The sequence below is a fragment of the Haemorhous mexicanus genome, chromosome 5 (genome assembly GCF_027477595.1).
Source record: "Haemorhous mexicanus isolate bHaeMex1 chromosome 5, bHaeMex1.pri, whole genome shotgun sequence".
Taxonomy (NCBI): domain Eukaryota; kingdom Metazoa; phylum Chordata; class Aves; order Passeriformes; family Fringillidae; genus Haemorhous; species Haemorhous mexicanus.
The window spans coordinates 73,312,599-73,337,854 of NC_082345.1; the positions used below are offsets into that span (position 1 = coordinate 73,312,599).

The 25,256-nt window shown below is 47.6% G+C and overlaps 1 protein-coding gene across 1 annotated transcript in view; it reads right to left on the reverse strand.

The window, feature by feature from the left end:
• The window catches only part of PLXNA4 (plexin A4), a 474,394-nt gene that overhangs the window by 53,484 nt on the left and 395,654 nt on the right, over positions 1-25,256 (reverse strand). Inside the window, exons 13-21 of the mRNA XM_059847574.1 lie at positions 22,310-22,461; positions 21,598-21,715; positions 15,978-16,114; positions 14,218-14,385; positions 8,349-8,442; positions 7,569-7,808; positions 6,490-6,636; positions 1,034-1,268; positions 460-602 (exon numbers count right to left, since the gene is read on the reverse strand). Of these exons, the coding sequence (XP_059703557.1) occupies positions 460-602; positions 1,034-1,268; positions 6,490-6,636; positions 7,569-7,808; positions 8,349-8,442; positions 14,218-14,385; positions 15,978-16,114; positions 21,598-21,715; positions 22,310-22,461 (1,434 nt within the window). The remainder of the gene's footprint in view (positions 1-459; positions 603-1,033; positions 1,269-6,489; positions 6,637-7,568; positions 7,809-8,348; positions 8,443-14,217; positions 14,386-15,977; positions 16,115-21,597; positions 21,716-22,309; positions 22,462-25,256) is intronic.

A 25,256-nucleotide genomic window follows, 5' to 3' on the forward strand; every position in this document is an offset into this window, starting at 1 on the left:
CAAGTGACAGGATGAGAGGAAATGGCCTTAAAGTTGTGCCAGGGGAGGTTTAGATTGGAAATTGGAAAAAATTTCTAATTGAAAGGGTGATCAGATGGTGGAACAAGCTGTCCAGGGGAGTTGAGAGATCACAATCCCTAGGGGTTTTCAAAAAGTGTGTGGGTGTCACACAGGGGGACACGGTTTAGTGATGGAATTGTCAGCATTGGGTTGATTATTGGAATTGATGGTCTTAGAGTTCTTTTACAACCTAAATGGTTTTATGACCTAATATGATCTAAAATAACAGCAAACATTTCCCATTTCAACCCAGATTTTTAATGAGGACCTGCTTCACCCCTTGTAGGACACAGCATAATCAAGTCATCACATCCCCACCACTGACACAGAATCTCTGGAATTCAGGACTGAACAGGGAGGCATGAGAGGAGCTAGAAGCAGGAAATGTTGTTGTTTTACCTCCAAATCCCTCAGGACTGGATGATCTTCAATGCCAGGGAAAAGCACTCTCATGGTGTAGGTTCGGTAGTCGAGGAAAGGGATCCCAGCTCCATCCAGGTCACTTGTCAGCTCATGGATGTCTGTCTGCAGCTCTGCAAAGGCTGGCACAAAAACAGAACAACTCAGGGAGCAGTGAAAATCCAGATCAGCCTCACCAGAATGGGAAAACCCCTGATCCTCATGAATGAGAATAAGGAATAAGGCAACATGTGGAGAGGAGGAAGGTGGACGAGAGCAGGCTCACCTTTCCCACAACACAGCCTTTCCCCAGGGACATGTGCCAAGGGCTTTCTGTGGATTTTGAATTATCAAATCCAGTTAGGAGAGGACTGGGTGAGAGAAAGTCTGAACTTTCCTGAACTCTAGGAGAGGGTGGAGAAAGTCTGAACTGAGGGGAATCAAGGAAAGTCAGACTAGATCCAGGCTCGAGCCGCACCCACAGGGTTCAACACCGTGTCATCTTGTCTCAAAGCTTTATGACTGGATGTCTCCCTCCTACCAACACAGTGTCATCCTGCCTCCCTCAGCCCACCTTCTTTGCACTCCAGGGCCACCCTGGACTCCAGGTTGTCCATCTGCATCTGCAGGCGCTTGAGGGTGAGGTCGCTCTCCCTGGACTTGCGCTTGTAGGCGATCAGTACGGCCACGATGAAGATGATGAGCAGCCCGCCGGCCACCGCGATGCTGACGATGGCTGGCAAGCTGAGAGGGCTGTCTGGGGAGATGTAGACCATCCCTGGGGAGAACTCCATCCCTCCTACACGAGCCTAGAGGGAAAGCAGCAAAGAGCTGCATTGAGACTGTCAAACTGAGCAGGAGCGCAGAGGAGCTCTGTCATCGTCCTGGCTGAGGGTGAATGGTGACAGCCTCTTGTCTCCCATGCCAAAAGGGGAGGTATTTGGATATGGAACAGTTTAAAAACACTTGAAATGACAGAATCACCTCTGTTGGCACTCACCATGAACCCAGCCACAAAAGGACTTGTGGTGAGACAAGTCGCCGGTCACAATTTCTCCAAATCAGTTTGAATTTCACTCTGGATTTTTCATTCCCCATCCTGATGTGTTGTGTGGGGCACTGATGTCAGTCAGGCCCAAAATACACACAGAAAACAGAGCTCAAGGTATGGTTTGATGGCTCCCAACCCCACAATGGGGCAGAGGACACCTGACCCATTGAGTACAGTGGGACTGCAGAAATCAGAACCACTATTTTCTTTTGACTCTCCCACCAGATAAAGCTGTACTTGGAAGCCTCTGGGATAGTGAAAATCCACCACCAACCCCACAAAGCCTGTCCCTCTCTCTTTACAGCTCCTATCCTAGCCACACATTGTCAGGGTGACTGCAGATGTGCACCAGTAAGAGTCAAACACAGCTTTTGGTTCTCCATGTACTTCCAGAAGTTCCCAGAGCTGCTCCCAGCCTCTGGAAGAAGCTGCTGTGAAAGGGCCTTGGTTTTAGCAACCAGAAAGAAACCCTGCAAGTGCTTCTGCTGCAAGCCCAACAAAATGTTCTGCTGAAGCAAGTCCCTTAGAGCCCTTTTTTACAACATGAACACCACTCCCAGCAGGAATCCCACAGGACACAGCTGGCTCCAGGCTTCTGCAAGGCTGTTCAAAGCTATTTGTAGAGTAGGCAAAGCTTGAGTGGTGGGAGAAAAGCTCTGCTGGCTGGCCTGAAGGCTTCTGGGGCTGTGTTGTGGTTTGGGAATGCTGGTTGTAGGTCAGCAGAAGGCTGGGAAGATGCCATGCAAAGAGCCTGAAGGATGATGAGCCCCATCACTTCACCCCAGCTGAGCTGTGTCACAGAGAGGCACAGCTGGCCCTGCACAAAGGGCAAACTCCTGCTGCCAGGCAGAAATGCAATTAAGACCAAGGACTAACTGTTTCCTGCTCCCATTGCACCTGGGACCACTGCAGTGTGGAAATAAAGTGTTTTCTTCCTCTGTTGTGAGGAGTTCTCCCTCACATTTCCTCAGGTTTCTCCCCCACACCCCAGTCCTGCATCCCACTGGCTCTCAGTTAATCTCCAGCCTGTCTGGACACTTATTAATCCCAGGGTTTCCCCCTTCTCAGCTCAGGCACCTACTCAGGTTTCCTCTCTAGGCTGCAAGAGGAAGAAACTGGCCCAGCTGGAGCCAGCAGAAGGGACTACAGAGCAGAATCATGAATTAATGAATTTTCCCAGGTGCTCTCCACCCCAACCCTTTCTGGGGACACAAATCTCAGTGACTTTATTATCTCCTAGAAGTCATTGCAGCTCCAGGGAAGAAGGTTGTTTTGCTCTACCACCAGGTGTAGGCTGCTCCTTGGTGGCCTTATGTCATGGACAAGAGCAAAGAGAAGGTCTGAAAACAGCTAATTTCCATCCATCCCTCTCATGCCATTTTGGGATGGGCTCTGGAGAGATGAAATGTCCACAATGAAAAACAAAACTAATCCTAAACTCCTCTCTTCAGGTAATAGTTTCAAGATGACCAATTGCCACCATGACACTGATGGCTTGTAGAGCATTTTCAGTGGCCAAGGAACATCAGACACACAGTTGGGATGCAGCAGTAATGAGTTTTCCCATCTATTTCAAGATACAAGGTCCAACTCACTTATAAATCCTGAGTTTTGTTGTTGGAATGTGGCCTGCTCAAATGAGAAGGCAAACTGCCAAAATCACATCCTAATCCATGCACTGGAAGTTGCTCCCTTGTGCCCTAGACCACTTTCCCAAAATTTTCTCACAGCTCACACGCTTTCCTTCCTGCCAGTGGATCAATAAATTGCTTAATTATTTTCCATTTTCTCTTTCTCCAAGCCCTGCAGTCAGACGAGTCCATTCAAGGAATATCAGACTAGACTCAAACAACCCCAATCCCAAATCCCAGTGCAGATCCATCCTCAAAGCTGGAAGAACAGCCCCTCTCCATGGGTGGCATTTCCCTCACCAAATATTCCACGTGCACATCCGAGTTCAACACTGCAGCATGATTCCAGAGCCAACAAAGAGAAAAAGCACTTTCAGGATGTGATGTGATTTATGTGAGCTGCTCCCGACGCCTTTGACATTGGGATGAGGCGTTTCATTCAGTGGAAGTTCCCATTTCTCTCCACTCATGACAAGGGGATCTAAGCTCCGAAAAAGCAGATGTTCAAAGTCAGGCCCAGTGTGTTCCCCTTCAAAGGTGGTTTCATCACTGGGAAGGTCTCACAATCCACAAGTGAAGCTGCCATGATCTGAGGGAATCTGGCTCTTGAAGAAGAAAGCCTACGAGGCTGCAGTGTTATTGTGAGCTTTTAAAAGAAACACAAGAAAATATGTACATATAGCTCTATTTTACTTCTTAATCCACCAAGTGGTTCTGGAGGAAGGTATCTTTACCTTCCAGAAGGCTGACAATGAACCCCCTAAAGAACAAGAATCTGGCCATTTTTAAAGACTATTAATTATGAATTTGTCCTAAATTAGACTAAGTGTTCTAAATGGGCTCTGTCAGAGCCTGATTTTCCCCAATGAAGTCTGAGTGGAGTTCAGGAGTTCTGAAGGAGTGTCTTTCCTGGTGCAAATCTGGCCAAATTATCCCTCTAAGGATGAGATGAATCACGCCCTGACCTTCAGCTGCTACATTTGACCATCTCTCCATTCATTATACAGTGTCTGGTGCACTTTCCAGGCTGAGTCAGAAACCAACAAACCTTCAGATGTGTTCCACATCTTCCCTGCAGACCTCCTCTGGCGTAGCCACTCGTGGATCTTCCTCACATCTCTTTCTTTTCCTTGGAAAAACTTGCCTCTGAATTTTAGTCAATGTTTTTAACCATCACCCAGGCCTTTTATTTCCTTGCTGTTTTTTTTTTTTTCAAATACTTAACTCTGTCATTGTGTAAAAGACAGCTCAAAATCAGACAGCTCAAAAGAAGACAGATCAAAAGCGTGTTGACATCAACGTGTGTCATTGCCACTGCTCCTTCACTTAGAAATAATCTCTGTGCTGCACCAGTTGATTCATTCCCATGGCTCCCTCGCAGCTTGTGGCCACCTCACTTTGCAAGAAATGGTTTGTTCAACAATTTTCTCAAGGTCAGAGAGTAAATCCTTGGCAAAATCAGGAGGAGGAACTTCTATCAGTTATCCTGGCCATCAAAGAGATGATTGATGCCTTGAGAAGGCTGAGCTAGAATAGAGGCTGGGCAGAGCTCCAGAAGGAAGCAGGGATTGATTCCAAGGATCTCCTCCATGGATGCACTTTGGGCAGCACCAGAGCCCAGCCAGGGCTGCCCCCAAGATGACCCAAAATGGCCCCAAATTGCACGAGCGCTCCCGGGGTCTCTCCCTGGGATCAGCTCTGCTCCATTTGCACCTTGCAGTTCATTGTCCCAGCCCAGCTTTAGCCCAGGCACTCCCACCCTGCTTGTTTTTCTCTCTCCAGCCCACGGGGTTTGTGCTCCTGGCCTGAGATTTGGCTCATTTGTCCTTGGTGCCCAGCTGGAGCAGGAATTGTTTTGTCTCCCTGCTCTGTGCACAGAGCTCACCATCCCATAATATGAAGCTCAGACCCACACACTAAAGCAGCACAGAATTGGAGGGGGCATTTTCCAGCCCTGGTTCCAGATGCAAAGTCCATCCTTGCACATCTCCATCATTTTCCCAGTTTCCCAGCGGTACCCCCTGTTTTACCAGCATCCTCAAAAAGGGGTTATTTTATAATCTCTGGCTTCACCTAAACTGTCCAAAGCTCCAGGAGCAGGGGAATCTTCCCAATTAGTGCAGCCTGGCCAGATGTCCATCATCCCTGGATCCCCAGGGGTTGATCATTGCTCACCTGGCTTTGAGTCTTGTTTCCCCAGGATTGGCTTTGTCCATCTCTGACAAACCATATGTTTAATCATATCCATGAAAATGACAAGGGAACATTTATTGCCGTGCTCAAAAGCTTTGGTTTTCACACAGAGAAAATCTCTCACTTCATTATTGCTCTTCTTGGAGAGTCTTAATGTGCTTTGCAATGAATCGAGAGTCATGGTATATTTGCATGGCTGGAGAGGATTATTGCCTCTATTTTCCAGATGACAAACTTTGGCACAGAGAAGTTAAGTAGCCACTACAAGGGATCCCAGCAGCAGCCACAAACAAGAACCAAAATGGTCATCATGAGCTCTGCTTCCTAAAAGTTCCCAGAAAAATCTTTTTAAAGATCAAACTCTCTGAGTCTCATTGCACTGAAATAAATAAATTAATATGTGACAGATTCAGCTTTGGGGGAGCAACAGAAGAACAGTTGTTCACGAGGAATGAGAAGCACTGATGTCAGTTGTCAGCTTTTGTTGTTCCCACCCACAGCTTGGTACAACTCCAGGGTGTTTGCTGATATGATGTTTATCAAGCACCAGCATCAAGGAATTCAAATTGTTGAGAGGAAAGTGAAAAAAAGGAATAAATAAATAAACGGTGCGAGGAGGAGAAGCTCCCTCTGATGTAATCACCAGGTCCATTCTTCACAGGTTCCAGGAAGGATTTGTAGGAGCTCACTAAGATTTATAGAAGTCAAAACTCTGAAGTCCAGTCACACTATTGTCCACATACTGCTTTTTTTTTTTTTTTTCCCCTCTTACATAAAGGCAAATTTTAGTCACCATCCTGTCAACAAAGTGATGGGGACTGTGCTGAATTTAACAATTTCATGTAGGAACATGTTACACGTGATCTCAGGTGAGAATCCAGGGCTCATACAGCCCATACCAAAACAGAAGAGAGGCAAACTCTCCTACTGGGGTTTGATCATGGAAGGTGTCTCACTGTCCACAAAGACCTACAGGTCACTTCTCCACTGTTCTACTTCTCCTTGATGAGAATATTACACCAAAAAGGGGCCCTGATGTTTCTGGGAAGTCAAACAGCGATGCAAACCCCTTGGAGCCCTCTGCCCACTCTTTAGCTCTGCTGTTCCCTCTCAGGCCCACCTAGGGAGAAGGGGCTGAGGGTCAGCACCACTTACCATCACCTTGTGCCTCCCAATGAGGTTTGGGGACTCACAGAGGAGCTGCACGTCTGACACGGTCACTGCACAGGGCTTCTCCCCCACCAGCACGGTGTAGTTCAGCCTGGCATTGCCTCCTGCCACAGGTGGGATCAGATTCCTGCCCTGCACAGAAAGGAACATCACTCCCCAAAATAACCAAATAAACATCAGGAAAGAGCTTTCTTTCCCCCTCTGGTTCATTCCTGGGATACAAGTGTTGATATTGCATTTGATAGGATCACTGACACTGCTCCAGGCCAGGTTGGATGGACGGGGCTTGGAGCAGCCTGGTCTAATGGAAAGTGTCCCTGCCCATGGCAGGGGGTTGGAATGAGATGGTCTTTGAGGTCCCTTCCAAGCTAAATATGATTCTATTATGACATTTGTAGCTCGCCATTTGCTCACACAGAGAGGAAAAGCCAATTTAGAAACTCACGCAGAGAACAGCGTGAGTGGTCACAGACTCAAAGCAGTGACAATGGCCTGTCCTGCTCCTCCCTCTCTGCAGCTGAGTGGGAAATGTTCCATCTAAGTCCTGCACAGTAAAGCCCTCACTAAACAAAGGCAGGCAAGCTAGTCAGACCTCTTTCCAAACGTGCAAAAAGCATCTGCAGGTAAAATAACTTCTTTGCATATTCACCGTGTCAAAAGAGCGATACAGAAATGCTGCATCATAAAATTCCTTCTCTGTACTGCTGTGAAGTCTACAGAAATTGCAAGGGATTGATTTGGGTTAAAATAAAGGGGAGAGGAAGGTCTTAAATGAACAAGAAAGGAAACAGAGTTGGGTATTTCACTGTCAGCCACATTGCAAGGGTAGAAGATTTCTCTGGTGAGCAGCCATGGGTACAAACTTAGGCTGCACACAGGAGTTTATAATTTTTAGTTATGTGTGGGCTGTGCTTGGTGTTGGCTGATGGTGGTGACTCTGATATGGTTGGAATGGAGGAATGGAGGAAATTTCTGGGGTGGAATCAGGATGATTTATGGGGGTGCTGGCAGGCACAGAGAGGCAAGAGGCAGAATTTCAGTCCAGTCCTTGGTCCCCATCTCACCTTCAGGATGATGGGACTTCCAGGCTTCAGCTCCAGGATCCCTGAGGGATTGAAAACCTCGAAAATGGGGTTGGGGTAGTAGGTGAAGTTGGTTTTGTTGAGGATTAGCAGGGACTGCACATTGTCAAGGATGAAGCCAAACTCCTCCGGGCGCTCAGCAAGCTCAGACTGGTGATTGGGGTCCACAGCCAGAGCTGGGGCCTGGCAGGTCATCTCTGTGCTGTTCTGCACCTCACAGTTCTGGGGAAAGAGACCCAAAATGTTTATGGGAAATAGGAACCCTGGCAGGTCATCTCCGTGCTGTTCTGCACCTCACAGTTCTAGGGAAAGAGACCCAAAACAAGCTCTGGGGAAAGAGACCCAAAACAAGGAGTATTTATGGGAAATAGGGACCCTGGCAAAGTCAAAACCTTGCAATTAGGTCTCACACTCTGGTTGTTTTTCCAAAAGTGTTTGTGCAGTGCTTGCTCAGTTGTGCTCAGGATTCCAGTTTGGATATCAGGTTACCTGAAATGAATCCCAGCAAGCTGGAGAAGCAAAGACAAAGGTGAAGGTCTCAGAAGACCCTGAAGTTTGGTTCCAGCCCTGCCAAAAACCTTCTTTTTTTGTGTGTGCCTTTCAGGGATGGGATAATATTTCTGGAAACAAATCATGCCCTCTTTTTTGGGCTGCAATAGGAGATTTCAAGCTCCAGAGCTGTCAGCCAGCCCCTGTCCCCACCATGGCATGTCCCCTCCTATTGGAATATTACCAATTTTCCAGCTCTGCAGTCGTACTCACATTGACATGCTCCTTTCCACCATGCTTGGCCCGGATCTGGGGGTTTTGGATGAGGTCCAGGTGAGTTCCCCACACAGCAATGGGAGTGTTGCCACTGGAGAATAAGAAATGGAATTAAAGAATGAAGCCAGGTAACAGAAGTCAGAACTCACCACGCCAGGAATGGGTGATCTGAGTTCCTAAATGTTGGTTGCAAAGTGTCTGACCACGTCTCATGGTCCCGTAGAGAGGGCAGGAAGAACAAAACAAATAAGTTTTCATTCATTCATTCATAAGAGGAGAAATAAGTGAAGAAAAATGATGAAACTGCCATGTCAGGCAGCCTCTGGGTGTGGGTGCAGCAGGAGTGGGGGCAGAGTGATCCAGGGCTGAAAGGAGAAGAGTTGTCCAAGAAAGCAAAGCCTTCACCTGTCAGGGCTCACACAGCCAGGACAGGAGGAGGAAATGCCACCAGCACACAGCCCCATCTCTGAGGGTTTCCCAGGGCGAGGAGTGCTCTCAGCAGTTTCAGCACCTGCCTGTGTAACTCCCTTTGGAAACTGTCCAGGATGCAGTTTATTTCCTGCTGGGAAGGGGAGGCCATGTGGAAATCAATGGGGTTGTGAGAAGAAAGCTCAGAATCCCTTTCCTGCCCCCAGGTAAAGCTGCACGTACAGGAAAGGTGAGGCATGTGCATTATAAATGAGAAAACACCAGAGAACAAACACCCTGGGAGGAAGAAGGCAACAAATCTCCCCCGTTTCTGACCTTTGTTTGCAATGTTCCTGATTTATCTTCCATTATTAATCATCTGGGGAGGCAGGAGTGAATGCAAACACACACAGAAGAGCTGCCAGGTCGGGTGAGCTCTCCTGCAGCCCCTCCAGTGGCACCCACACTGATGAACCAAACAGTTTTGGGGTTTATCCAGAGAGAATTGGCACAACCACATCTCCCAGCAGATACTCGTGGGACACTTCTCTGGAGGCTCCTCATGGTGTTTCACTCAAGGGCTGGACTGGTCCATGGTTAGGGCAACATTTGACCTTGAGCTCTGCAGAGTATCTCAAGTTTTTTCTCTCTGAAATATCAGCTATAGTGGGAAATTGCTAATGGGAAATTTTACAGGGCAAACCCACATTTTGTTGTTTCCATAAGATCTGGATGAATTTTTTTTTTGAATGCACAAGGGATGCTGATGAAGTCACACATCTGCCTACGAGAGACCTTCCCTGCCTTACAGAAAAAAATGTCTTCCCTCCAAAATTCAGCTTCCCTGTAAAGATTGCTGACATCATCCAGGGAGAATCCTGCAAAACCCAGAAGTGTATAAACCAAATTGTTCTTTCCCCACTGATCTGGATCTTCTGAATTTTGGCTGTGAGCCTTTATATGAATAATAAAAAATATTTTTATTGCTATTATTATATAACATAATAATAATATCATTACTAATATGATTAATTTCTCCTGATCCAAACTAGAAGAGATTACATATCTTTACTTGGCTGAAAGTTTTGTGTTCCACAAAAATCCAATGTGTGAACACACCTTCAGGTATGTGTGTCTATATAAAGACAAATCCTTTTATTTAATCAGCCAAATCTGTGCACACAGTTTTAAACCCACGAGTTAAAAATCCTCTGTTTGGGTTGGAATCTGAGCTTGCAGGCTCAGACCACAGGTAATAAACACAGTCACAGCACCTGACCTGAGAGAGGGAAAGAAAAAACAGGTGAAGCAGTTTTTTTTTTTTTTGTTTGATGAAGACTAAAAATCACCCCCAAACCCTCTCTGGCTTGAAAATAAAGGAAATAAAACTGTTTCTTGCCTTGAAAATCACCAGCCATTGGCATTTGTGCCTGCATCTGGATGCTCAGCCAGGTGGGAGCAGAGCCTGGAGACCTGCTGCTGCCCAGCAAAATAACAGAGGTGCCAAAAGCTCTCAGAATTTAACAGTTTATTGCCCCAAAAGACCCTGAGTATCACTTTCTGCCTGCAGACTCAGGTAATTGCTGGATGTAACTCAAATCAAACCCAGATCAAAAGTATTAATGGAGCCTCATAAAATTGTATTTACTTGCCAGCCCAGTGTGACTTTTTTTTTTTTTTGGCTATGGAAATAAATTAGCAGTAATCTTTTCTTTATTGTTTTGAAAAATAAAGGTTTTAGGCCAGGCTTGGTGCATTCATTCACTGGTTTTGCAAAGCTGGCTTAGTGGCAATCATCTCTCCCTGGGAACAGCTCAGCCCCACAGTTACAGCACCTAAAACTCTCCCTGCCACAACAAACCCCTGTAGCAATCCTGGGTATTCCATCTCTCTCTCCAGGGTTGTGTACCTTTGGAGTGACTCAAAAGTGCTTAAGAAGGAGCATGAAATTGGGTAGGTCTGGTTAAAAATGCTCAAGTTGATGCTTCCTGATTTCAGATGAAGAAAGCAAAGGGGAGAGGTTGTACCCAAAAATGCTCCATCCCTGGAAATGCTCAAATCATGCCTGGAAGCATTCAAAAGCTGTGTGGATATGTCACTTGGGGACACATTTTGGTGGTGAACGTGTCAGTTCTGGATAAAGAATTGTAGACAATTATCTTAGAGGTCTTTTTCAGCCTTAATCATTTCGTGAGTGATGAGGTATGTGCAGTCCCAGCCATCCATTCCAGCAGCTACACACCCCACAAATAACCTAGTACCCCCTAAACAAACACCTCACCCTTATTTTCACTTTTTTGGGATTTGGGATGGGAGATCCCATCCATCCCAGCAGCTACACACCCCACAAATAACCTAGTACCCCCTAAACAAACACCTCACCCTTATTTCCATTTTTTTGTGATTGGGGTTGGGAGATCCCATCCATCCCAGCAGCTACACACCCCACAAATAACCTAGTACCCCCTAAACAAACACCTCACCCTTATTTCCAATTTTTTGTGATTTGGGATGGGAGATCCCATCCATCCTAGCAGCTACACACCCCACAAATAACCTAGTACCCCCTAAACAAACACCTCACCCTTATTTCTATTTTTCTGGGATTTGGGATGGGAGATCCCATCCATCCTAGCAGCTACACACCCCACAAATAACCTAGTACTCCCTAAACAAACACCTCACCCTTATTTCCATTTTTCTGGGATTTGGGATGGGAGATCCCATCCATCCTAGCAGCTACACACCCCACAAATAACCTAGTACCCCCTAAACAAACACCTCACCCTTATTTCCATTTTTTTGGGGGATTTGGGATTTGGGATGGGAGATCCCACCCATCCAGCCATGGGACACAGAGTCCCTGCACCTCCAGGCTGGGCAAAGCTTTGCTAACACACCTGAGGCATCTCCTTGGCTTCTCCTTCTCCTCTGCCTGGCAGCTTCAGCAGAGAAAACAGGGAGCAAGGAGGCTGTGGAGAACTCCTCACCTCCCAGCCACACCTGAGGCCAGAGAGGAAGAGGAAGAGGAAGGTCCCTGTGCTGCAGCTTTCCAGGGGATTTTCAGGAATTCGCTCTCCTAGGCTGTCAATCTTGCACCTTTTAAGCAGCACTGAACTGGCTTTATAAGGGAGTAAAGTGATTTCTCATTTCACTGATAACCTGGACTCTGACTGGAAATAAAAGGCCCAAATGGAAAATCCTGACATTAAAGCTTCAAGCCCAATGTGCAAAGACTCAATCCGGCTAAATCAGTAAATTCCCTCACGGTAATTAAAGGCACTAATTGATTTGTGAAAACATCTTTGGGATGGGAGCTGAAGTGGGGGGATTTACAAGCCCTGCTCCTAATCCCCAGTGACTCCAATCATCCAGTTTGACAGGGAAGCAGAGAGCTGCCGTGGATGAATGAGGGGAGACTAAGATTTCTTATTTTGTATCTTTTCAAGGAAATACCAGTGCATTTAATGACCAGTTTCTCCCCTCCTGAGGCCATTTCTCCAGGCTTCTGAGAGTTTGGGTATCACTTTGATGCTTTCCACAACCAGGGCAAACGCTGCTCTCAGGCACCTTCATGTGAACCCTGAGAATTCACCAAAGCAGCATCAAGGGGGTGAAGAGAAAAAGGGATCCCTAACAAGGATAAAGGCTCTTGGATAGGGCAGGGAGCAGGGCTCCCATTGTGTTTCATCTCAGGACAGAGCCCTGGGGCTTCCAGGCACCATGGCCAAACAGGCAGGGCTTAGTCCTGAGGCATCCAGTCCATGAAGGCTGTGGGAAGTATATGAATTTCAAGTCCATGGAGGCTGTGGGAAAGGTAGGAATCGCAGCTTGCAAAGTGTGAGAGAATGAAATGGTTCTTGGCTTAAATATTGCTAAAATCATGGAAATCATGGCTTAAATATTGCATAAATCATTTGCCCACTGCAGCAAACTGCAAAGAAGCAGCTGCTCATCTGTGACCACTGAAGCCACCCCTCCCCAAATACACCTACAAACAGAATTTGGAGTGTGGAGGGACGTTGGGATGAGATAAATGTGATGCTATTGTCCAGTCCTCCCAGGCCTGGGGAGAAGAATGTGATTCTAGAAGAGACACTGGGATGCTCAAACATTTAGGGGAAGATGCCATGGGCAAAGCACCCACCCAGGTGCCATGGGCAAGCTCAGCCCAGCTCAGGCTGCAGCTGGTGTTGGACCAGACAAGGAAAGAGCCAACCCTGGGAGGTGGGAACTTTGTCCTTATCAAGTGTGATGCCTTGAGAAGGCTGAGCTAGAGCAGAGGCTGGGCAGAGTTCCAGAAGGAAGCAGGGATTGATTCCAAGGATCTCCTCCATGGACCCACCTTGGGCAGCACCAGAGCCCAGCCAGGGCTGCCCCCAAGATGACCCAAAATGGCCCCAAAATGCACGAGCGCTCCCGGGGTCTCTCCCTGGGATCAGCTCTGCTCCATTTGCACCTTGCAGTTCATTGTCCCAGCCCAGCTTTAGCCCAGGCACTCCCACCCTGCTTGTTTTTCTCTCTCCAGCCCACGGGGTTTGTGCTCCTGGGCTGGGATTTGGCTCATTTGTCCTTGGTGCCCAGCTGGAGCAGGAATTGTTTTGTCTCCCTGCTCTGGGCACAGAGCTCACCATCCCATAATATGAAGCTCAGACCCACACACTAAAGCAGCACAGAATGTGAAAATAGAAAAGCTAAACCCTGAGGCATCGAGTGAACTCAGCTGTGATAACTCCCCTGCCCAGGGCTGGGACATTCACACTGAAGGTGCTCACTCTGGGCCAGGATGGAGCCAGCTGGGCTGGTGCAAGAGGCAGCTGTGCTGACTTAGAAGGTATCAAAAACTTGTGACCCACCACATTCCATCATCCAGGTGTCCCTGATCCACAGCTTATCATCATCCAGTGGGAAACTCCCTGCTGGGTGTTCCCCCCGAGTATAAACCCAACAGAGGTTGTGTTCTGGGGATTTTCTTCATAATTTCTTTGGGATGCCCCTTGTCCTCTGATGGATCCACTCTGTGACCATCACTTCAACTGACTGACATCAAAATTGCAATGACCAAGTCCTGTGGAGCCTACGAGTGGTGCAATCTTTCTATTCTCATCCTTTCCTTTTCTTTCTTACCCATTTTTTATTTGATATTTTTAGGTTTATATATTCTCATATTGCTAGAGATAATAACAACCAGAATGGCTTTGTAGCTAAAACCAAATCGTTCTAAAATAAACCTATATATATATTTACATATATATATTTACAAACACTGATCATTCAGTGTCATTTCACTCTAATCCACCCTGAGGGATTTATTGGCTCTGGAAAGTATCTCTGCACAAATTCTTGGTGGACACAATGCTTGGAAATCAGTTTTCTACACCAAGGGCCAAAGTCATCAGAGCAGTGCTCCTTTAAAAACCCATGGGAGTTGGGAGAAGGGTTTTCCTGGGATACCCACCTGAAGATGCTCCACTCAGGCTCGATCCTCAGGATGGTGGGATCCTCTACATATTCATAGTGCAGCTCCTGATGGATCTTGGCCTTGTCCACTCTCACAGACACCTTCACCTTCTCAAAGCCTTCATAGGAGGCCGTGGTGTTGCAGACAATGTGCTTGGTGGATCTCCTGGGAGAAGGAGAAAGTAAATGTGAACCAGGTGCTACCAGCAGCAAAATGATGCCAGAAAGAGCCCAACTATTTATTCTTATGTCCTGTGGCCAAAGCTGTGCACTGAAGAGGTGGAACTCAGTGTGAACCATTTGTGTTCCTGTAGCAGTATCTGGGGAAGTGGCATTGCCTTTTCACTGGTTTAAATAAAACCACAAAAGCCCTCATCTCTCAGGCCTCAGAGTAAAATCTGAACCCCAAGGGCAGTTCAAACCAGGCCTCTCTGCAGAAGTATTTCTCTGTGATTAAGTATTTGATGGATGTTTCCTTCCTGCCTGCAGACATGTGCAGCAGCAGCTCGTAAAAGGGGTGTTTGCACCTCAGCTTTGCAGTCTGGGATCATAAAGTTTACTTTGCATTAGGACTGTAAGTCTTGTTTAAGTGCAGTTTGCAGCATGCCTGGGACCTCTGCAAGTGCTAATATAGTGGGAAGCATTTTATTATTAAAGAGAATTCTGCATAAACCTTTCCTTTTTGGCAGGGCTCAAACCCAGCTCCAGGTCTGCATTCCTTTCAAAATGAGTCAAAAATCTGGGCACCAAACATTCTCAGACTTCCCAGTCCTGTGATTTGTGATGCAGCCTCACCTTATACCCCTAAAACGGGGGTGTAAGTCAGCTCCAATGACTGCTACCTCCAGGTGCCCTCTAAAATCCCCCAAAAGACAGTGCTCAATCCCTCCTACAATTCCCCAGCCTTCAGTGAGCATCTCCAAGCAGCTGTGGCTCCCACTTGGCATTTCAAATCACAGCCTGTGACTTCACCCTGCTGAATTTCGGATGCTGGATCACTCCACAGGCATGACAGGCTGCTAAAGAGGATCCCCACAGCCAGGAGAGGGAAGGGCATTGCCCCAGGGCAGTGCTCCCAGGTCTCCTGTGAATGAGCTTTTCCTCTGCCAAGGACATATTTGGGAGAAATGTGCCAACTTCATCTTCAGCCCCCATCTCTACTGGCAGCAAAATGTGTTGCTCTGGGTAGTTTGGAGCTGCAGGAGCCCCTGGGAATGGGATTCAGACTCATTCTCACAGGGATCAGGGAACATCCAGCAGGTAACACTGACATTAAGCCTCTCTGAAGCGCCATTGAGCAGGAGCCAACACGGAGCTGAAATGTTGCAAATCATCCATTTCTTAGCACTACAGGACTATTCTGGGATAAAAGGGAGGTGGTTTAGTACTTCGAACTGATGTTGTCAGATTTTCTTTGTCACCTCCACTAAAGCAGGGACATGAAAATGAATCTTTTAAACGACGTACTCCCAGAGCAAGTAGCAGAGCGCAGGACCGTGGAGAATTGTACTGAAATCTGACAAGAGGCCACGGGAAAAAGCACATCAAATACCAGTCAAAACAATGAAATAAATCCTGTTTTCTCTCCCCAAAACATGGCCAGCAAGGCTGTGCATGGTGCAGAATGCACAAGTCCTGTCGCAGCAAAGGAGGCACTTGAGGGACAAGGTGTCAGGGCTGCAGGAGAAGTTTCCTGACTTTAATTGACATTTAATCTTTCACACCCAGGCATGAGCAGCAGGAAGGGCTCATCTGTACCTGTAGAAGAGGCAGGGCTGTCTCCCAAAGGTCACAATGACATTGCTGCCAGCGTTGAGGTTGTTGCCTGTGATTGTCACCTGGGTGCCACCCGACACTGGTCCTCGCTTCGGCTTCAGGTCGGAGAGGGTCAGAGTCTGTGGAGGCAAAGGGAGGTGTTGGAGACACAGCAGAGAAGCAGGGGGACCTTCCCTTTCCTGTTAGTGCTGGAGACATGGAGGCACCCCCAAGGATTAATCAGGGCTTCTGAAGTTGGCCACACCTGGCTGATAAAAGAGCCTGGGGTGACCAGGCCTGTCAGAGACCATCTGCTCAAATGCCAGGTTTGGTGGGATGAGTTCAGACCCAACCCCAGTCTCTTCTCACTCCTCCAAAATGAGATCTGCCCTTGTACCCACTCAGAAACATTCCTACAAAGACAGGTCCATGCCTGGAGCACCTTGGGTCACATCCTCTCCTCTCCACTGCTTGTTTGGCACAGCCCAGGGGTCTTTTTGCTGTCACACAACACCAGCACTGCAGGATAACTCAGGCAGTGAACTGGTTTGATTGGATCTTAACGGGGAATCTCCACCTCCAAACCGTGGAACTCAGACAAAAATTGCTTGGTTTTGAGAAGATCACTCAACTTTACTGATTCTCAGAATCACAGGATAGTTTGGGTGGGAAAGGACCTTAAAGATAGCCAGTCCCACCCCAGCCATGGGCAGGGACAACTCCCACTATCCCAGGGTGCTCCAAGCCCTGTCCAGCCTGGCCTTGGACACTGCCAGGAATGAGGCACAGCTTCTTTGACCTCACCATCCTCACAGGGAACAGCTCCTTCCCAATATTCCATCTAACCCTGCCCTCTGGCAGTGGGAAGCCATTCTGCCTTGGATGGAGGAGAGCTCAGCAGAACATCTGAGTTTGCTCTTGCCTCTCCCACACAGGATCCCAGAACCACTGAGGTTTGGAAAGAACTCCAAGGTCATTGAGTCCAGCCTGTGACCCATCCCCACCTTGACAACCAGAACAGAACTCATCCAGCTGTTCCTTGAACACCTCTAGGGAAGGGACTCCATCACCTCCTGGTGCAATTCCAATGTTCAGCAACCCTTTCCATGAAGAAATTCCTCCTGATGTCCAACCTGGACCTGTCCTGCTGCAAAATGCCCACAGACACAACCCTAAATCTTTCTCTGTTCTGACCTGGATGTTGAGGAAGCCTTGAGCTGTCCTCCACCATGGTGGTGGTGCTTCTCTGAAATGCCACAGCCACAGAAGCAGCACTGCTCACTTGAACACCTTTTCCCTTTTCCTGCTGATTTTCTGAGCCTCTTTTCCCAGCCTAACACAGTGTTGTGTTAATATATCAAAAAGGGGCACAATTCCTTTAGAGGCCCCAAATCTCAAAACTCTTTTTCTTACCTTGCTACCCTCCCTTCTTCCCCAAATCAAGATAAAATACTCGCGCTCTGAAGGCACAGATCACCCTGTTACCACAATGCAGAGAGGAGACATCAATATTCAGGGAGAAATTTGGTGTTACAGTTTATTCTTTCATTTGCATTTTAATAGAAAAACTTTCCATTCAGTCCCAAGTGAAAAGCTACTATATGCATTTAAATGAAGATTATTTCTTTCCCCCTCTCTTTAAGAATGATGACACAAGTGCTTGAAGCTCTCAGCTCCTCTGAGCGAGCAGGTACATCATGCAGTCACCTTATTGAGCTTTGGAGACCATTAATCCATGTTTATAAAACCACCTGACACACACCACAGCTCCCACTCTCACACACACAGAGCCACCTCTGTTCCCAAGCCCCTCTGGTTCAATCATTTTGAAAAACAGCGGCAAGATTTCCATTTTTCCATTTTGCTCCTATTCTAAATGCAGCTCTTGGAGGAAGGGCAGAACATGAAAACCAGACTTACAGCTCTGTAGAAGGATCTGTTATCAGAGCTGGGCACTTTCTGTGTGTAAACCTGGCTGGTTATCACCTGATGGTTTGGAAGCTGGTTTTATCCTTAGAAACATGGAATTTTTGAGGTCAGAAAAGACCCCTGTGATCTGCAAGTCCAGGCATTAACCCAGCACTGGCAAGGCCACAACTAAAGCACCTCTCTAAGCACCTTGAACACTTCCAGGGACAATGATTCCACCACTTCCATGGGCAGCCTGTGCCAGTGCTTGGAGACCTTCTCATCAAGAAATTTTCTTAAAATCCACCCTGAGGCTCCCCTGGCCCAGCCTGAGGCCATTCCCTCTGCTCCTGTCCCTGTTCCCTGGAGCACAGCCCTACCCCCCCCGGTGTCCCCTCCTGGCAGGGACTTGTGCAGAGCCACAAGGTCCCCCCTGAGCCTCCTTGGCTCCAGGCTGAGCCCCTTCCCAGCTCCCTCAGCCCCTCCTGGGGCTCCAGACCCTTCCCAGATCTGTTCCCTTCCCAGAGGAGCTCAAAACTGGATCAAGGATTTGAGGTGGGGTCTCAGCAGTGCCAGCACAGTGGGGTGGGCACTGCCCTGGTCCTGCTGGCCACACTATTCCTGATACAATCCAGGTGCCATTGGTTTCTTGGCCACCTGGACACACCTGGCCTCATGTTCAGCCACAGGTCCTTTTCCACTGGGCAGCATTCCAGCCATTCTCCAAGTTTGGAGTGTGATTTTTCTGGGAATATTCTCTACCATTCTCTTTTAATGGGATAAAAACTGCAGGAAGAGTATGGAAATGCAAAGGATGCACTTCAGTACTGCTCCTTTACATTTTGGGTACCACCTCAAGCTCTGATGGCAGCTCCCTTACTGATGGACACCCCCACCAGTACAAATTCCTGCTACCTTGATGGCTGATGCTGGCAGGTGACCTCCCAGCTGGCAGAAAATGGGTTGGGAATGCCCAAAGCCTACACAGCTGCCCTGCAGCAGCATCTGATTCAAAAATCATAGAGAACATCTGAGTTAAAGACCCAAAAGAGCTTTGTCCCACCCTTGGGTGGGTTCCCTGCCCTCTCCTTGGGGTAGATAAAGCAGCCACGGCCTTTTGAGGATCCTCACAGGCCACAGCAGGAAGGCTCCTTGGCAAAACCCTGCTGTGTCTGGAGCCAATCTTACAAATGGGTTTGTGGCTCAGCTTTCAAAGCTGTGATCAACCTTTAATTATTCACAGTGGCCTTCCTGAATATTGCACAGCACTTTCACAGCAAAACTCCAGATTATTCACCGTTTCCTCACTGGTGGAAGGTGGTGGAAAATGCAGAGAGAATCTTGTGGATCTGTGATAGGCTGGAGAGTGACAACAAGGGAAACAGAACAGGAAATTTTCTGTATTTTCTAGGATTTTACCTACTTTCCTCAGCTTCCCAACCCTTTCTTTCCTCCAGCACCTCCTGCACACAGGTTTTCCACAGAAAAGCACCATCAGAGCTGGGTCTAAACTGCTCCCCCATGGAGCTTGTCAGGACCTTGGTTCCCATTCCAATCCTCCTGGGAACACGGGAAGAGCAAGCTGTGACTCAAACACAGCTTGTGCACCTGGTAGAGGTTCCACAGCAGCAGCAAGAGGGGAAAAGATGAAAGGGATGGATGGGGAATGCTCCCCAAAATGAGGATTTTAGGAGCAGACTCAGAAGAAATGTGGAGCAGCCCACATCACCTGCACTGAGACACAATATATTTATCTAAATCCAGAATAAAAGTAAACTTTCTTCAGTAAATGTAATATTTTTTTCATTGAAAGACTGGGGCAATAATCACAGCAAGAAAATGAATGACTAAAAAATATATTTCATTTAGATCATCATAAATTTCATTTCAGCTTTGTTTCCCTCTTGGCTTATTGTACTTTCTAATGCAATTTGCAGGTTTTGATCACAGACGAGTTTAAAACAAACGAGCAGCTATTTGAATTTAAAAGTTCTGGTTAGAAAGGTGGAGAAGAACCATTCTGGCATCTCTAAACTAAGCCACCTCTTTCTTAAAACACTGAAATTAAACACTTTGTTGAGTCCAAACTATTATCTCTTTGAATTCTTACAAGACAGGGAAAGGCTGAACCAATTGGCCAACTTCGACCAAGTTTTCCTGCAAACCTCTCGAAAACCAATTTTCCAGAAGATTTGCTATGAGTCAAGAAGTGACATTTATCTCCCAGGTGATGCCCTTCCTTGGTTTTCAAACATCTTCCTTCCCTTCAAGCTGCCACGCACCGCTGCAGGATGCCAAGGCACGTCGAGATTCCTGCAACAGCATCTCTGCCCTCCCGGCAGAAAAACCCAAGGAAGCCAAAAAAACACAGCTCCCACTGTGAAAGCAGCGGACACGGGAGAGGGAATATGATGGGCAGGCTGGAGAGTGTCTGTATTTTGGGGTTTTTTTGTCTAGCACAAAGGTGTGGAGGTATTCAGCAGAGAAAACCCCGGCGGCTTCGCGCTCGTGCCCTGGCAGGCGGGAAGGCGGCAAGCGGAGGGAAAAGCTGTCACAGATGGACACGGATGATCAAAAGCAGACAGTAATTCCAGGAGTAGCAAAGGTGACACGTTGAAGTGTAATGTCCTGGAAAGAGCCCTTCTGGCTGCCTGGTAGGGGCTTTCTCTCAAGGTGTTTCTGTGCCCCCGCCACCGCAACACCTGAGTGACATCGGGAAATGCAGAGAACAGAGAAATTTCTGTAGCTCGAGGGGGGAATCCAAGACATTTGCATTCATTACAAGTTCCCTTTACCATAAAGAAATGCTCAGGCATGTGAATAATTTCAGAAGAGACCCATTCTCTTGCAAGAGTAGAGAGCTTTTGATGGGAACAAAGGGACCCTCTCATCTCAAACCTGCACAGATCTGAACAGATCAAGGCCAGACAATGCTTGCATGTCCCCAGCAAGGGGCCTTAGAGAAATAATCAGGTCTCTTGGACAAGGAACATCATCAGAAGGGAGGAAAAAAGCACAGGTTGAGTGTACAACATGTGTTTGCACTTGAACTGAAGCTGAAGCTTGCAGGTGTCTCTTGTTTCATCATGGAGCATCCAAAACCAGCACTGAGCCCCAATCACACCCTACAGCTCACCAGCAGCCAGAGCTGGATCTGTCCTGATCCCAGTGCTCCTGGTGTGGATGGGATGAATAAACACCTGGGGAATCCAGGAGGGAGGAGAAAGAAACCCAGTCAAGACCATCACACTCATGCTGCTGAAGATCCCAGGGTTGTAATCAGTAGTGACAGCCCCCAAGTTTCTTCTGGACAACACTGGTGGCTCCAAGCAGAGGGGTGTTGGTAGCAGAAGCATCACACCCAAAGAAAATAAGATACTAGGGAAATTTTTCCCTTTTTTTAGCTCTTTTTTTCCTTTCTGCACAGCACTTTTAACTATTAATGAGAATTTTCTGTATTAATTTGGACCACGGATGCATGGAACTGTAACTGGACTAATAATCTGGACTATTATTAGGTTGTTAAAACTTTAATTAGACCAGCTATTTTTGCTGGGAACAAGATGTTGAAAGGAAATGGAATGAACAATTTGGTGCACCGGAACGGCAGCGAAGAGCTCGGAGGCTCAACGTGGTGAAGGACAATGGACAGAGGGAGAAAAGAGGAGCAAGGCCAAAGAGTTCAGGGCCAAGGAGAACTTTTTCAGGAACTTACCATGAAGTAGTAGAGCTGAGAAGACCTGGCCATGAACTCTGGCTTGCACTCGGCCACGCAGATTTCCACGAATCCGGCGTGCTGGCTGGGCTTGGCCTCCCCCATCTCACACACGATCCTGAGGGGAAAATACCAACCAGGAGCAGAGTTTGAGGGGTGGTTCTGGTAAGGTGGAATTGCACCTAAGAGCCCACACTGCTGGGGGATGGACTGTAGATTAATCCACCCTCTTCTGTCCCATCCAGAATCCAAATTGTGGATGAAGTTATTCTTGAGAAAGTGGTGGCTTCTGGCTGAGGTGGGATAAATCCACTTAAATACACAGAAAAATGTTGGGCTGAGGTCTGGCTCCATCCCTCTCAGCTCCAGCCTGGCATGGTGGAGGCAGCTCTAAGGTTTAATGATCCCTCCTGATTTAGCAAGAGGCTTTTCAGGATTGCTGTCTTCCAAACTGGAATTGAACACCTTGGGGTGACTGCTTGGTGAAAACCAGGATAATTTTAGGCCATTTGCCATGAGGCTTACCTAAATATGCAATCCAAACACAGTAATAACTGGATTATTAAATAAATGGAGTATCCCAAGCTGTACGTGAGGAACAACCTCTTCCATCCCTCAATTCCCAGGCTAGAATGGGTTCCTTGGAATGCCCTGCAGGTAGGAATGTCATTAGGTGTGCTGTGGCCTTTGCTCTGCCACACACCCCACTTACTGCTCTGCTGGGATGTACCCTTCCACCAGGGGCTTGCACTCCACGCCGGCCACTTTGACGTAGGACGCGATATCCCGGAATTCCAGCCCCAGGTTCTCCCCACGGATGGTCACTCTGGTCCCTCCCTCACGAGGGCCTGTCACGGGGTTGATCTGGGGAAACAAGCCAAGAGAAAGGAGAACAATCAAACCAGGCACCAGAATCCTCTCTGTGGCATTCACATTTTCTGGAAAAATCCCTTCACCCAGGATATTCTCCTGGGAAGCTGAGACGCCTCAGAGAAAATGGCGAACAATAATTATCTGATTTGCTTCCCCTGTGTTTTGCTCCTTTGGAATGTGGTTGGAGATTGTTTACCCACAGGTGATTGTTTCATTGGTTTCATGTGAATTGTTTTCACTCTTTGGCCAATCAGGGCCAAGCTGTGTCAGGACTCTGGAGGAGTCAGGAGTTTTCATTATTATCTTTTAGTCTTCTGTCTGTATCCTTTCTGTATTCTTTAGTATAGTATAGTTTAGTATTCTTTAATATAAAATAGTATCATAAAATAATAAATTAGCCTTCTGAGAACATGGAGTCAGATTCATCATTCCTTCCCTTCGTCTGGGGGCAACACAAATACAATACCTGTCAGGTGAAAGAACAGACAACTTTTGGGCGTCACTAGGGACACTTATAATTATAAATGCTGAACAAACCTACTTCAGATACTCAGAGTACGCAAAATTCTGTCCCAGACCTCATTTACTCTCTTTTAACTACTTGCAAAACATTCAGAGGTGAATAGAAGATTTTTTGTAGGGATTTGTGGAGCTGCAGCTGAGCTTTGCACTTTGTAGATGTGAGCCGTGGAAAGGCAGCAGAGGGACACAGTGGAGAGAAATGGGAGAAAGAGCAAGACAAGGACATAAAGTGTTGAGCTAGTCACTTGAAATCCTAAATTCCCAGCCCAAAGCATGTGGAGGTAATGGTCATGCAGCAGAAATTCATCTGAAAATGTCCTCTGGGAAAAAAAAACAGCCAAGCCACAGCCACAGGAACAGGGTGTTGGGTTAGGTGTGGAGGAAGTGGATGGTGACTGAGACAGCAGCAGCAGCTGCTCTGTGCCAACACCTCTTCCTGAAAGAGCTCCAGTTTCCCTCCTGGGACAGCTGGGGCCATTGGAAGGGCGGGCAGGGAGCATGGACAGATTATTTTTGGAGCCTCTGAGTCTCAGCATGAGAGGAGCAACCACCCCAACCAAGCTGGGGGTTGCTGGAATAGTGTTTGCATCCCAGCCTGGCCCTGCACCAGACCCTCGCAGGGCCTTGCTCCATCCCCCTTGTCCAGAGCCAGGTGGGAATCAGCACTGGAAGTGTCTCCTGAGCATTGGAACAACACCAGAATCACAGGGCTGGCCCTTAATTATCTCCATCCTGCCCTTCCAGTTCCTCACCATGCCCTCTTTGCCATGCCACTGCCTGCTTGAGAGGGGTTCAGACACTTCCCTTGCAGGGTGTTCCCTGCTGCCCGCTCAGGATGCCACGGCTGCCATCTGCCAGGGCTGGCACAGCTCTCCCTGCAGTGTGCAAAGGGGAATTCCCTGTCTCAGGGCCATTCCCACTGCCCCTGGCTCTGCCAGGTGGGAATCTGGGGCTGGCAGCCATGCCCTGCTGCTCCCAGCCCCTTCCCAGCACCCAGTCTGGCACCAGGGTTGGTGTGATTCCCACCCAAAGGGTGAATTTTAGAAGGCCCAATCTTTAATAAAAGGAGGGAGAGCCAGGCACCTCTGGAGGATATTTAATTTTAGGATATTAACTTTAGGATATTAATTTTAGGTGTTGTGAACCAACTCCTCAATGAGTATGACTTATCTCTGACTCTAAAGGGAACTAGGAGGTATTTAGGGTGGTTTGCCAGGAAAGAAAAAAGAAAGGGGAAGGGAAAGGGAAAGGGAAAGTGGAAGGGGAAAGGGGAAAGGGGAAAGGGAAATAAAAAGGGAAAAGGGAAAAGGAAAGGGGAAAGGGAAAGCTGTCTAAAACACAAGATTTCAAAAAATTCTTGCTGTGACTCAAAAAGCAACAGGAAACTTCCTAGAGCAAAGCAAACACAGCACCATGGAATCCTTCCCTGGGCAATATTTCATTTGTGAAGGCCAGCTTCAAAACCCACTTATTTCCTGATATCCCACTTATTTCCTGAAATCAGGAGGGCCTGGGATTCTCCCAGAATCACATGGAAGATTTTTTTAACTCTATTTCACAGCTCTGCCATAGATTCAACCAAGAGGAAGGTGTTGCCAGGTTGTTTTCACAGCAGGAGAGGAGGAGCCTGTTCAATCACAGGTGAAAAATGTGGCACGAGACCTGTCAGTTTTGGGGAGGAAAATCCAGGCAGGGAAACAAAAGCTTCCAGGAAGCCTCAGCTTCCTCTGAAAGACCCAGAGCTGCATCTCAGTTTCCAGTCTCTGCTCACATCAACTGCTGCTTGTCACTCCTAAAGGAGGTTTTTGTGGCTCAGCGAGTCTCTAAGTCCCTTAATTTCCCTGAGTGGCTCTGTAAATGCCAGAGCTGGTACAGAAATGGGGAGATCAGTGCTGCAGGGGGTGTGAGTGCCCCTACAAGTGTGAGTACACGTGTTCTTCCCTGCAGAGATCCAGCCCTGGCTCCTCTCCAGGCTCTGGATGCTCCCACCCCACAGCTCCAGACCTACCATTAGCTGCAATACATATCCAGTCACTTGAGATTACTTCCATGCTAATGGCTCAGAAAAAGGCCTTCCAAGAGCTACTTAGGATTGCAGCAGGCAGCTGGAATATTTCATGAGTGAGTGTTGCAATGATCTGTTTGAGCTCAGAGAGTTGTTGGAGGAAATGCCAGCAGAATTTGAAGCACTCTGGAGCTGTAGGGTGGAGAATGAGGGGTTTGCTCTTCCAAATGAGGCTGGAGTTGAAGGATTAGAGTTAAAG